General features: G+C 47.8%; 1 protein-coding gene across 1 annotated transcript in view; it reads right to left on the reverse strand.

The window, feature by feature from the left end:
* Positions 1-14,069: 14,069 nt before the first annotated feature.
* Positions 14,070-14,538, reverse strand: part of RAPGEF5 (Rap guanine nucleotide exchange factor 5) — a gene marked incomplete at both ends in the record, with an annotated part of 218,864 nt that continues 218,395 nt past the window's right edge. The window contains one exon of the mRNA XM_084230165.1: positions 14,070-14,188. Within this exon, the coding sequence (XP_084086291.1) occupies positions 14,070-14,188 (119 nt within the window). The remainder of the gene's footprint in view (positions 14,189-14,538) is intronic.

Here is a 14,538-nt window from a genome sequence, read left to right on the forward strand (position 1 = left end):
GGAGTTACCCAGTACAATAACCCTGTTACATGGGTGAGAAAACTGAGGCCCAGAGAAAATAAAAGTTAGCTAAGTTCACAAGTGAGTGTGGCCATGCCCCATGGGAACTCAGTATTCCTTCCACCATGGCGTGCTGCCTGATCAGGGACATGACCACATCTTATTCGACTTTATAGCTTCAAGCCTGTTGGGATTCCTGCATGTATTAAGAATTTGATGGGCTAGTGAGTGGACTTTCCGAAGAGAATGAAAACACTTACAACATGGTGACAGAATGAATCGAGCCACATCTTCTCCCTCTAATCGTGCATAGTCACAGAGTGTTAGAAAATTGGGCTCAGAGGGGACAAATGACTGGCCCAGGGCTCCATGGAAGGAGGAGCAGGGAACAAAAACCAGGTTTCCTGACACAGACCCCAGGGCTCTTTCTACTAGAGCACTGAGTGAGGTGAAGGAAGGGCAGAGGGAACAGTGAGAGAAGACTGGGCTGTTCATCACCCACCCGAAGATGCTATGAGTTCTGAATTCCCAGGATTTGTACCACTTAAAAAAAAAAAACTCCTAAATTTGGGAACTTATTTTTTTAAAAGAGTGCCCTCCACATGGGGAGCATGAAGTGCGGGCAGTACCGTGTATGAAACCCAGAGGGGAGCCTTCTTCTCACCAAGCCTCCCCACTCCCAACCAGGCCCTCCCTCATCAGCCTCCGGTGCAAACCAACCTGCCATCGTCAAGATGAAGGACTGTTTGGAGACTAAGTAGCCGGGCACTGCTATGCCTCACGCCCACTGTCTGAGCCTCTCTGAAATGCCATTTGTCTCCATTTTGTTGGGCATCTCTTGGCTTCCAGGTTGCATCTGTGCTTTGTCCTTCTTGGCCTTTACCCACCCATGTGATTCTGGGGGAACCTCCACCCCAGGCGAATGGGAATCTCAGTGCACAATGGAGAACATGCATTCCTCTAGAGTACGGCTGGTCCCTGCATTTTGACTCTGGCCTTTCCAGAGAAGCCTGGCCCCAAACTCTGCCTGTCTCAATGAACAAAAAGAGCTCGGGCCACTGCCAGTGACCAAAGGAAGGACAGCTGATGACTTTCCCTTCTGGATCTGTTATCAAGGCATTTTCATGGGAAAGCTGAGAGAAGGAAAGGAAACTGTCTCATATTTGCCCACCTCCACCTAGCAGGTTGCAGGCCACCCAGAAAGGCCATGCGGGGGAGTGTTCCAGAGGCTTGCAAAAGGCTGGCGGGGGAAGCAAAGCTCAGGCTTTGTGCGCCCAGGAAACCAGCCCCATGGGACCTGTGAGCCACGACATGACTAGCCCTGGCAGGACTGATGTAACTGTTGGGAGGTGAACCTTGAGCAGAGCAGAGCACAAGGATTCCCCTAAACAGGGGAGTGCTGTTTCCAACCACAGCTTAGCCAATGTCTGCTGCAGCCCTCTCTGTTTACAGTGTCGCAGACTCTCGAGGAAAAAAATGTGACAACAGTGGTTCTGGATCCCCTCGTCTGTTTGCTGCTGGCACAGACCGAGGGTGAGGCTTACCTGGACCGGCTCTGGGAAAGTGAACTCGGGTTCACCTCAGCAATAAGCGCTCAGGAATGTGCTGGAAGGCTACCAGCCCCTTGGACGGGCAGACGACACCAGGACTGGGAGGGGCGGAAAAGACCTCCCGCTGGCCCCCGGCTCAGGGGATCCTCAGGCCTCAGGCAGGGCACCTGAAGTGACCGGCTCACCTGTGAAGGCGGGAAAGCGCCGCAGCACCCGAGCAGCCCACTGTCCGGCCCCAGGGTCCGCGATGGGCCCCAACGCTCTTCCCCAGCCACGCCAGTACCTGCCATGTGCCTGGTTTTGTGATAAATGCTGACATATCCCAGGTAAAATATTCACCGTCGTCTCGGGGGCCCATCCAGTGGGGGTGAGCGGGATGCTGAGCGGTGCACGGGCTGTCGCTTGACTGGAAAGGGGTACCCAGGAGTAGGAGCACCCAACGCATGGGACCCCACAGCCGGCCCGAGGGGTCAGGCCAGGTTGCCGGGAGACCCGGGCGGTGCGGAAGAGCCCCCCGCGGGGAGCAAGCGGTGGGATGCGGCCCACACCACACCCACCGCGCTGCGAACCCCATAAGAGCCACCGCGTCGGCTTCGCGGGGACGTGATCAGCACAGCGCCCCCTAGTGCCACGGCCCCCCCTGCAAGATCAGTGTTGAAAGAGCCCACGGGCCTGGGAACCAGGGCGCCTGCGGGGCTTACTCCCCTGCCTGGGGCTGACGCGTGTCCCTTGGGCGGCGGCTGGAGGCGGGGAGCAGTGCCCAGGGGAAGGGGCTGGAGAAGGAAGCCGGGGTCAGATGGGGGGGGGGGGTGATGCCCGGAGATTTTCTCCTTCTGAGAGCCAGTGGCGGGACCCGGGGAGGAATTGAGGACTTGCCTCACCCACCAATCCCGGCCCTTCCCCTGCGCATTCCCTTGGTTTCTGCATTTCAAAGGGAAAAAAAAAAAAGACTGCATTGTATTGTAAAGGACGGGAAAAACACCCTCTGTAGAAAGAAAAAGAAAAATACCGGATGGTCTCACTCATAGCAGGAATCTAGAAAACTTAAATAAGGGACCAGGAAAATGAATAACTATAAGAAAGTGAAAATCAAAATCAACAAACAACTATAAACCAGAGACACTCTATGGGGTGTGGGGGTCGGGGAGGGGAGGGATTGGGGTCAAAATAAGGGGGTTGCAATTGTATGGGGAATATAAAAATAAAATTTATTTAAAAAAAAAAAGCCCCCTCTGAGCGGCGACCCTCTAAGAAGGAGCGATAAAGCCTTGCCTCTCAGCGCGCCGGCAGCTTCTAGCAGGGTCCCCTTGGGTCCGGTGATTTAGGGCCCTCAGAACGCGCATTATCTCTAAGTGAGACCTAAATCCCGCCCGGGATCCCCACACGCCCACAAGAGGGCGCGAACGTCTCACACTTTGGTCGCGACAGCGGTCAAGGCGTTGTTCAAGTGCACAAACACTCAACGGAGCACCTGATTCGAAGTACTTTGTCGGTAAAAAATTCCTCGCTCGCAAGATTAAAAATTTAAAAAAAGTCCCTTCTCACGTAGGATAAAGTGGGTCTCTGGCTGTGCCATGTAAAGTTTGAGTGAAAAGTCTGGGGCCACCTTTTTAAAAGCTCGATTCGAAGGCATCTTACTGTGGGTGTTGGAGCAGCTGCGTTTCATCTGCGCCAGCTGCTGCCTCCAGAGTCCGTGATGACATAATGACAACTCAGATCACTGCATCTCTCCTGGGAAGGAAAGCCTGAAGGAGACAACTATGTGAGGCCCAAGAGGAAGATGTGGTTCACAGAGGAAGTGTCCAGTGTTCACTGGTGTTCTGTGCTTTGAAGTCTACTCTGCACCACATTCTGGCTTTGACCCTGGTGAAAACCCAAGATATGGATGGGGCTGAAGGTCCAGGGTGTCTAGCACACAGGCCAGAGCTGCTGTAAAGAAACTCTGGTGAATGTTTGCTGGACATCTCAAATCTAACACATCCCAAATTGAGCTAACCAGTCTCTCTCAAACCTGCTACCTCCAAGGTCTTTTTCCTTCCAGTTAGTGGGAATCTCATTATTTCAGTTTCTCCACTGAAAATCACCTTAATTCTTCTTTCTCTATATCCAATCCACCAGCAAAGGCTCTCAGGTTGACCTTCCAAAATTACTATACACCACACCAGGCCACTGCCACCATCTGGAGGAAGCCACATGGTGTCTTTTTGCATTTATTCTAATAAGTTTCCTGCTTCCCCCTTGGTCCTTTGATCAGCAACCAGAGTGATGTTGAAACACAACTCAAATCATGTCATTCTCTGCCCCAAACCTTCCTCTGCATTAGAGAAACACCCAGGCTCTGTGACATCTGCCGCCTCTCCTTTCACCTTGCGGACTGTCTGCAGACATGCAGGCTCATTATGGGCCCAGAAACTCCCAGTGCACCTTCAGGGACTTTGCACTTGAGGGTCTCTCTGCCTGGGATGCTCTTCTCTGATATTTGCATGATTGGCTTTTCCTCCCCTCAGGTCTTCCCAGCAAGGCTCTGTTAGTTTGCTAGAGCTGCCATAATAAAGTCCCACCATCTGGGTCGCTGAAACAGAGATGCATTGTCTCACAGCTCTGGAGGCTAGGAGTCCGAATTAAGGTGTCAGCAGGGTTCACCCCTTCTGGGGGTGGAGGGGAGGATTGGATGTTTCATCCATGTTTTATCCACTGTTTGTCTCCCTGTGTGTGTCTCCAAACTTAGTGTACTTATAAGGACCGCAGTGATGCCAGATGGCCCACCCTATGAGGACTTATTTTAACTTGATCGCCTCTATTGATGACTGGTTGATTTAAGAAAGAAAAACACCAGGCAATGTAACCTGAGGCCCAGAATGAGCAGCCCATTCTTTCTTCCAGCCTTTCCTTCACTTCTGTCTCACAAAGGGAACTTCTCAGCCCAGGGAAGAGTCTAGGGTCAGCCCTCTAGTGATTGCATCGACTGACTTCTAAATAACACCAGAGAAAATTTTCCCCAACCTCAGTTGTGTCTCAGAAGACACAACTACAGTACAACGAGCACTCACCCTGCTCTCAGTCAGAAATTATGATGCTCATTAATCTTTCATCTGCTTTTTAAAATCTGATCTTGATTTTCTCTGTCAGATTCCTGCGATCATTTTCCTGCTTTGGTTCAAAAGCCAGAGTCTACAGCATTATCATTTCAAATATCTAGCACAGGTAAATTCCAGTCAAATTATACTACATATATGAATAAATTCAATGCTCATTTATTTCACAGATGAGGAAGCAGAGGCACTGTTTTTACATCTGGGGGAGGACCATTTGCTTATTTCAATGGAATACAATGTCAAAACTGTAAGAGTCAGTGCATGAGAAGTAATTCTATGATTACTAGCCCTCCAAAAGGTTTATAATCTATTTAAAAATTTTGTCAATGGCTAATGGTTATAGAATTCTATATTACAAATCATTCACCGCCCGCCCGCCCCCCCAAATTTTTTTTAAAATTATGCTTCCATGTTACCATTAGGAAGCACAAGCTTGTGGGGTGGAGCTGCTGCCTGGCTGCCAGGGAGTTCTGGGCCCTAGTCAGGCAGTGGGGTAAGAGGGAAAGGGGTGGCAGGGTAAGGAAAAGCACCCCTGGGAGCTTCACTGGGGCTTCACAGAGGTTGTAACTCCAGATGGGAAGACGTGAACAGGCTCAGGGTCTGACCAGCCTTTTTGCTTCCCATATTAATGTTAATTCCAACACCAGTATCACCCCAGCAGGCTATATGCAGATGGCTGCTTAGATTGATGAGCAGACCTTGAGGAGCTGTGGTTGTGTTCTGGGGATTCAAAGAAAATTTCTTATTCGTATCTCACTGTGGCCGGGCCTGAGAAAGCACTTTTGTGCACATGGCCCAATTGCTTCTGGAGAATGCCTGGTGCAAAGAGGTTACTACTTATCTTGTTTGACAACTGAGTGAACTGATAAGAGAAGTTAAGTAACTCACCCACAGTGGAGTAGGAATGTTGGTGCAAAGCTTCTGGCATGATTGCAGGATTCATTACCATAGCCACCAACACCATCATCACCATCATCATCAACATCATCATTAGTTATGCCTACTATGAGGCAGGCATTATACTAAGCCCCTTATGCGATTCGATTCGCTCATACAACCCTGTAAGGTAGTAAGCATTTTAAGCCCTGTTTTATGAGGTGCTAAGCAGCTGCTAAGATGAAGGTGGAAAGATTCACCAATTCTTGCTCTTAAATGCCTGAGCCCAATCTGCTCAGAGGCTAAACTGTTTACTCTCTTTCTCACCATCCAGGCAGCCCATGATGGCTGGGAAGCAAGACAAGGCAGGGTGGCTCCCCAAAGAGTAAAGGGTGGGACCTGCTGTAGGAATTCATGGAGGCGTAAGAGTTCAGTTGGGTCATCCAGGACGGCTTTGGGGTGGATGAGACTTGCTTAGTAGGTAGGAACAAGGTCCTGGGGGCTGAGAAGAGATTGGCTGGACCTGAGGGCTGGATGCAGGCAGGGAGCTGTGGAGATCTGTCTTGGTGCGGCCAGATGGTTGGAGCCAGCACACAGTGACAGCTGGCCAACAGCTGACCCTTGGGAGGGAGCAGCAGGCTGGGTACTTGGAGGCAGGCCCTGCCTTCCCCATTCCAGGGATCTTTATTTGGCTGTTTATCACAGGCATCCCACCCTGGCAGGACTGTGGAGTCAGCATCGGGCACAGGACAGGGAAGGGGTGAGGTATCCTTTCCGGCCCCTCCCACTGCCTTTTTCCCTTCCAGCGCTGAGGCCAAGCCTGGGTCAGCTAAATACAAAGGAGCACGAACAGTTCTTATTCCCACACCAACCAAGTCACTTCCTTAGAAAAACAAAACTAAACTAATTAACTCTGACAATCACAGATCTACACCTGCTTTCTTCCAGGGGTTGGAAGGGAACCCGAGGTGTCCCGCACAGCCCTTGTCTGGCCACTGCCTTATAGCAGGCGCAGGGCTGTCTGCACGCCTCTGGCCAAGGGAAAGCCCTCACTAACCTCAGGCAATTCTGGAGGCCTGGTCTCCTCCGCCCTACTCACACACACACAGAGCTGTGTATTCTCATCAGTCTGGCTTCAAGACTGAACACCTCAAAAAGAGCAAATAAGGCTCACAGTTACTTAGCAAATGTTTTCCATTAGTAGGAATCGATTAACCTCCAGATAAGATTCTCCTGGGGACACCTGCCTGACCGCCTTGGCCCTGGACAGGTAAATGGAGGCTGGAATGTGAAGAACTTGAATGCCACTGAGGTTTGTTTTTACAGCCTGGGAGGCACTTACTGAAGGATTTTTTTTTTTTTTAACTGAAGTAAAACATGATCAGATTTGTGTTTTAGCAAAAAAAAAATTGAGGACAGTTTGGAGATTACATGGGGAGAAATTTAGACTAGCAGTAGGGGGACTGGGTAGAAGGCTACTGCAATGACTGAAGAGAAGGGACAGCAAGGGTCTAAGTTCATAGATGGAAGTGGGGTGGGAGCAGCTGGTGGACTTGATGGACAAGGGGTATTGGGGTGGGGAGATAGCTCTCTGGCTTGGAGGGCTGGCTGGTGGCATTGCTCCTGTAGAAGGTGCTCCCTGGGAGAGGGACTTGATTTAGGAGCTACCCGAGGCCCGCTGCTGTAGAAAGATCTTGCCACTGCTTCTAGTCTCTCACGTGGGCTAACTGCTTTGGAGACTTTAACTTCTCTGCTGCAGTATATATATATATATATATATATATATATATATATATATATATATAGTTTTGGTCAGGACAAGAATAAGATGATATCTGCAGGGATTTTGCCAGAGTGTGATTGTTTTCACTCAAGCTCTAACTAGAAATGCGACCATGTACAGACGATGTGGGAAACTCCAAGCCTCTATTCTGTTAGGGGAGAAGGATGTCCTGAGCAAACTCCATACAGGCTTTGTGGATGCCACCCCCACTCCATCAAGACACTGCGAACTACAAATCCCATGATTCCCCAAAGGGAAGTTGCGAGGACCTAAGGGCGGAATTGAGCAGCCATTTTTTCTGTTTGTAAATAAAAACCAGTCTTGTTAGTGGGGTCTTGGGCACTTGGCTCGTGCTCTTGGCCAGGCAGGTCATTTGGGATTCCAGGTCGGCAGAATGGGTAGGACACATTTAAGAATTTATCTCCTTCTTTTCTCCCTGAGTTGTACATTTCCTCATTTCCCTTTCCCCTGTAAGTAAACCTGTGTTAACTTTTAGTGTGTGCCTGCAGTTTAAGTCCCCTTTAAGCGCGTGGGTGAGGACCCACCATCAGGCAACCCGTTTTATATTGGGGTTGCCCTGTAACAATTCCACTTCCCACAGAGCATCTCAGGCACACAGGGCTTGGTGTCTGGGACTGCTGAAGAGTCGTCTTGGGAGAAGAAAAGCCCAGGCTGTCAGGGGTGCCTGGCATTGTCCATCCTCCCCACTTCCCTGTTGAAAACCTGGGATGTTAGGAAGTCTGAGACATTGGGGGTTGTCCACAATAGGGGTCTTGTCCTTCACTTCCTATGGGATAAGTTCCAGCCTGTTGAGATCTTCAAGGTGGTATGGTTTCAGCAGAAGTGGAATGGTGACATGGTGTGGCTAAGCAGTTCCCCCATCACCATCATGGCTGTGCAAGTGCAAGTGCAGGAAGAAGAGGATCCAGAACTACCCTCACCTCTAGAATGGGTGAATCAGTGGACCCAGAGGGCTATGGCAGTGGTGACTGCGCATGAAGAGTGAAGTAACCTTGTGGCAGTAATGTCCTGAAAATTGCCACAGGGGAACGCTGACCCAACCATGGGAGACCCCTCCCCTCTGGCCCAAGGAAAGGGATGCAAATAAGGAGATGTAGTAGGGTAAGAAGTAGACAAAGTTCCTTCTGAGTAAACACCAAGTCTCCATAAGAGAAATAAAATGGAGATATGAAAATTGACCAGCTCAGAGGGTGGCTGGGGCAGGGATCCTGGGCCTTTCATGGTCCTCAGACCACATTATACAGCAGGTCTGCTCTGCTCTTGTTCTGGGAGGAGCTGGCTGTCTCTTTGTAAGTGAGAGATTTTTGTCCTGCCTTCAGAAACAAGATCACCATACATGAGCAATTATTTGCTTGAGGAGTATTTTCTGGAGTAGTGAGTAGAAGCAAATAGAGTGGCTCATCAGGGACCCAGAAGACCTGAGACAAGGGAGAACCATACCTGACATGGGGTCTCGATCCCTGGAACAGGATTTTGTAGAAAGTGCATGAAGGTCAGGAACATACAGTTCATCCTGAGGTTTGCTCATTTGAGTTTGAGGGACCCTCACACATCTCAGTAGAGGCCACCCAATGCAGAAGACCCCAAGTTGTCTGAGTACTGAGAGTTTCCTTTCTTCTCCATTCCCTTCGGAAACTGGAGGCGAGGGCTTCCATTCTCCTTCTTCTGCGATCCTTTCCCAAGGGCCAAGTGCTTATGGGACCATGACAAAATCAGTAGGGATGGTGGTCCTCCTCTCTCTGCTCCCCACTGTCTGTTCTCAAGGCAATGACCCCTGTTTGCTCTCTCTTCCTGTTTTTCCCTTATTTCACAAAAATGTCACTTCCTGAAAACTGAGTCCAAGAAAATCATCCTATCTTCTTGACCTTTTCCCATATAAAGACAAGCCTCTTGCATGGCTGTGCTGTCCTCCATTAGGTATTGATATAACTGCCCCCACACAGACCAAGGAAAAGGGCATTCATCAAGTTTATCATTCCTGGGAGACTACTTGTCAACTTAGGCTAAAATATGCTGAGGTAACAAACAACTCCCAAGTCTTAGTGGTTTCTAACAAGGTTGTTTCAGTTCTCATTCAAGAAATGTGTCCTGCATACGCTGGAAACCCAGATAGAGGGGGCACCTTTACTGGAACACTGCAGGTCTCTCAGCAGAGACAGGGCAGGTATAGCCTACCCGGTAAAGCTTTGGATTACAAGGTGCATAGGTCACTTCCCCCCTCCATTTTCATTGGATAGAGCCAGATATTTGGCTACATGTGAGCTTAACCTGATGGGATACAGAAGTCTCATGTGGGGAGGATTGCCACATGGCAAAGACCATGATTAGGATCAGCGGGCAGGACATAAGTCCTCCCCTAGGGGCAGGTGGAGGATGTCAGGAGGATGACACAGTCCACTTAGTGAACAGTGAGTCTACTCACTTCTCCAGGCAGGGCCTCTCTTCAAAGTCCAGGGTGTCGCACCCGGGCTGGGAGCTGCCCTCAGTATGTGGGCTGGTAAGGAATGTGGCCCCAGAACCTACTCCAGGAGGGCATGGGTCACAAGGGTGACTGGAATCCCCAAATTCAGAATGTGAGAACACTGATGTGCTTTTCAGCGTGGGTGTTTAGATCTGTCGCGCCTCAAGTGACAACTTCCAGGGGCTGCCAGAGGCTCTCTCCTGCACTTGTAGCTCTCAGCAAGTGACTTCTGAGCTCCAAGCAACTGTGCACAACATGCTGCGGGGATGCAGGCGATGCAGCCTACACACGCCAAAGCGAAGCAGGAGGCTAAGAGGCAGGCGTAGTATCTTTGACATAATCTTATATTTGGAAAAGCAGTTTTTAAAAAAACACTTGAAAATACAAGGTACGGTAACAGTGACTTATGTAAGTTTTCACCTTATATTGCTTGGCCATTTTTACATATAAATTATTGCTTACTAGCGTCGATAAATACACAGCACTGTCATATGTACAGAGGCAGAAAGCATGAAATATGATAGAGAAAACACTGTTAATGGCAATTCTGGTAATTCAACAAAGGTTTCATATTTACCAGCTCTTATAATGGTGGAAAACTACGAAGTGTAGTCCCTGAGAATTAGGTAGACACCCTGATTGCGGGTTTTCTGTCTTCTAATTGTTAATGCAAGCTGACAATGTCACAGCAGCCCCAATTAATGACACATTAAAAGGCAAGAAGGCCTTGCTTCAGGTTGTTGATTTCATCCCAGTATTTAATAACAGTGTAATACGAATACAATAAATAGGCTATGCAAATAAATATTACTCTGCTAAAAAACGTTTAGTATATACAGCTTTGCTTTATACAGTAGTACTTTTCATCTAACTTTTTGGCAATTTTTAGAAACTTTTTTCCTCTACCAGTTTTCAGCGCAAATGGCCTACTTGTTAATAAGCAGGCTGAAATTTTAAGGACATGTCTTTGAAGCATTTAAAAGAAGATCCATGGTAGACAACTTCAGTGGGTCTGCTTTTCCCCATTTTAAAGTTTTTGTCTAGTTTCGGAGAAGCGTGGGATCTCTGCATGTGGAACACTAAGTTTGGGATTTGTGGTGTCTGTGAGGCCTGTAATCAAATGACAGGGCTGGAGCTGGGGCAGCAGCAAGAGCTCAGTTCCAGGGACCAGAAGTCACCAGCATTTTCCTCTTTGCACAGCTGGGAGGCCAGTTTGCACTGGTGCAGCATCTTCTCCCTACGAACGTGGGGGTGGTGGTGAGATTTTCCTTTCTCCCCTTGCTTCCAAATGCAATGTATGCTCCTGCTGACCTGCTGGTGGGCAGGGGTCTAGGAAAATGGATTTATCCTAACTCCAATTAGTGATACTAGAATAAAGTGAATGTAGGCCATGATATTTATCATTCCAACTATTTGGCAACTATACGGATTGTAATGAAAAATGAATTTAAAACACCATAGCTTTGGGAGCATCTGAAAATGTATATGGGAGATTAAAATTTAGCAGGGTTGCATTTTGTCTACAAAATGCACAGTAACTTGTCCTATGTTGATTGCTAAGCAGGTCTGGTTTGCTGGAATGCTGATAAACCGAAGAAAGACAAGCAGGACTGCCTGAGCCTTGTGCTACAGTGAAAAGAGCGCACTTCCAAGAGCCTGTGTACTACTTGCTGGCGAGGTGGCATTACAGGGGATTTTCTAAATGCTGGGAAGAAGCTTACATGTCTTCTGGTCCACCCTTTCAGCCAAAACAAAACCCACTCCAAAGAGGCCTTAGCAATATTTGGAGAGAGAATATGACTCAGCTCATGGCAGGGTAAGTAATGACTGAAGGGTCACTGATGGCCCCTAGTGCGTTCATTATTGGGCAGTTCAGATTCCTTAGCTTTGTGTTCAGCTAAATCTGGTTCCCACATTTCTGCCTTGAATTCTTTTACTCCAGATTTAAGTCTTCTCAAAATTGTTGAATTTTCTTAGAACTGCTGTCTGGGAAATCTCTCGAGACAGCTGGTAAATTTCAGAAAGATTTGGGGATTTTGACATTCAGAAGGCAGGGATGAAAAAGCAAATATAAACTAAGCAAAATCCCTGTCTCTTGGCTGCTGAGAGTTCCATGACCGTGGCTGGAGGCAATGGTGGCCAGGCACCATCTCTGGAGCCTGCTTTCACCCACACTCTGACCACACTGTTCAAAGCATGTCTTGATGTGATGTGTGTTTGGTTTTGTTTGGCTGTGTACATATCTGAATTGGATGCTATGGAGAAACAGTTCTTCATGGGAGCAACTGAAATACGTTTAGTTGGAGCAATGTAGATCTAATGTGAAAAAATATTTAAATTGCCAAACAGAGACATCATGTCACAATAGCCTTTCATGGCAAGGCCGGCTAAATGCTACCCCCTAGAATTGAGAGAAGACAAAACATGTGCCCCACCCCCAGCAATTGCCCCGGGGAAGAGCTGTTCCTGGTTTGGATTTGATCAGCCTGAGAGAGAGGAGTCAGTTTTCCTTGCTTCTGATCGGCTCTGCTCTCTCCCACATCCAGCAGCCTGGGTATTTCTGAGTGGACCAGTCCTGGATGGTGCTTTTTTTATAATATAAAACCCTGTTAATTTTCAGGACTGAAGTTTTGCACGCTGGGACAAAGTGAGTCTTTGAAAGTCTTATTCCAAGTTTTCTCCACGTGATTCCTTCCAGTGATCTCTCACCATGTGGCTCATGAGGCGAGGCAAAAGCACAGCTACAAAGGTGTCAGAAAGCATCACACACATTTCAGTAATAAGATGTGGATGAGACAAAAAAAGGAAGCAGTTCTGGGTGGGCGTCTGAGAGATGAGCAGGCGGGTGTGGTGAGAAGGGCACAGGGTCCACATGTGCAGGAAATGGAGGGGCCTACTACATGAAGCCAGGCCTCTGGATTTCAGCAATGTGACAAATATCTAGTTGGCAGGAGGAGGAGGGTATCACATTGTGGCCTGCAGGCTTTTTTTTTTCATTTGTAAGTTGAGGGAAATCTTCATCTTCTAATCGGTCCTTGAGACTAGCAAGAGGTTTAATTTATTGTAGGAGCCCCAATTAATTAAAATGGACTTTGGAGGGGGGAAAAGACAAATTATAGAAAGACCCACTGTTGTGGTGGGGAGATGGACAGCAGGATTTTTACACGTCCAGCATAAATCAGCCACTTGGATATTTTGGGGCTTTTCATCTGAAAAATGGACAATCACCACTATATTAATACCTTGATTTTCTCTAGGGAGTTCTAAGGATTTCATACATCAAATCCCACTTAGCCTCCCTGTGCTGGCTGTTCTTATTTCACAGCATGGGCAAAACAAGCCTGTCCAAGGCATGCAAAACACTAGGGCATTATCAGGCACAAGAATGCAGACCTTTTTGGCTCTGCCACCTCAATAAATAGTTACTGAGTGCCAACAATGTATCAGGCACTGTGCTTTTTTGAAAATCATATTGTTCCCAGTAAGAGATGAGAGCCTGCTTGTACCTGTAAAGAAAATCCCCAGAAACTAAATGAGTTCATTTCTTAAAGATTACTATTTTTCCTTATTGGCAAAGCAATTTAGTCTAACTTGCTTAGTAGCAAATCAGTTGTGCAGAAACGAATTTCACCTGCAAGCATACATCGATAAATGATTGTGGATGCAAAGGAATGCATGCCTTGACATTTTTCTTCTGGAAATCACAGCAGGGATGCCAGCTGCTGGTCCTTACTAGCTCCCTTGAAACAAGCGGCTTTTGGTGATATCTTAGTTTGTATCAACAGAGACCTCTTCCACTCCCTGGAAATCTAGAGATGCCATCACTCTCCTTGGGTGTTCAAATGAACTACTTCTTTGACAATCGGTCAACTGTAATCTGACAGGCAAAGTCGAACTGGCTGGTTTCACACACACTCTTACTGAAATACAGTGTCTCTTGCCTTGTCACTAGACATCTCTTGTCTTGTCACTGCACATCCACTGGACTGGATCAACAGTGTGACCATAAGAAATCAGTCTTCTCTATTTCAAAAATGCTCCTGACTCTTCCTCTGCCTTCTTGTTGTAAGAGCATTGTGGAGAGGCCTCTCCCCGTCTTCGGTGGCTGGCATCCCCTCCTGAGCACGCGTTGGGTGGCTTTCCTGTATATGTCTTGCAATCTACTGATAAAACTCAGAAACTTCTTTTCTCAAAGGAAAGCACCGTGCTTGGCATTGACATTCCCGTAGCTCAAAGTGCTGCAGTTACAGGGGAGGTGAGGTGGTGAGGTGGGATGGTGGGGCTCACGCTCGAGGCTCGATCCTGTGTGAGAGCTCAAACAGGGCCTGCTGGTTGTCAATCACGTACAGGTGATTAACGTAGGATTTTAACTCTTGGTGTTCTTTTGGAGACATGTCACCTCCTATTTTTTTGGAGGAAAAAAGACAGTCAATCTCATGAGAGCAGTAACCCTAATTCTAAATACCAGGAAAACCTCATGTTAAGGTGTAGAATAAATCTACCAGGGAGACAGCCACAAGTCAGGATTCTAGAAGGGATAGCTTTATCCTAACTGTGAAGATGCTTTCTCAGCTCAAGAGTAGATTCTTCGGGTTAGGTAATTAGACTGGCAAGGGATTTGTTTCACAAACATTTAAATAGTGTTAATTATCTAACATTATAGAGTATTAGCAATTGCTGTCATTCCCCCTTAACAGAATGGGAGATAGCACAGGCACACAGCAAATGTGGCAGAGTAGGTCTGGAATCCAG

Source organism: Talpa europaea (assembly GCF_964194135.1).
Source record: "Talpa europaea genome assembly, chromosome: 3".
NCBI classification, from domain to species: domain Eukaryota; kingdom Metazoa; phylum Chordata; class Mammalia; order Eulipotyphla; family Talpidae; genus Talpa; species Talpa europaea.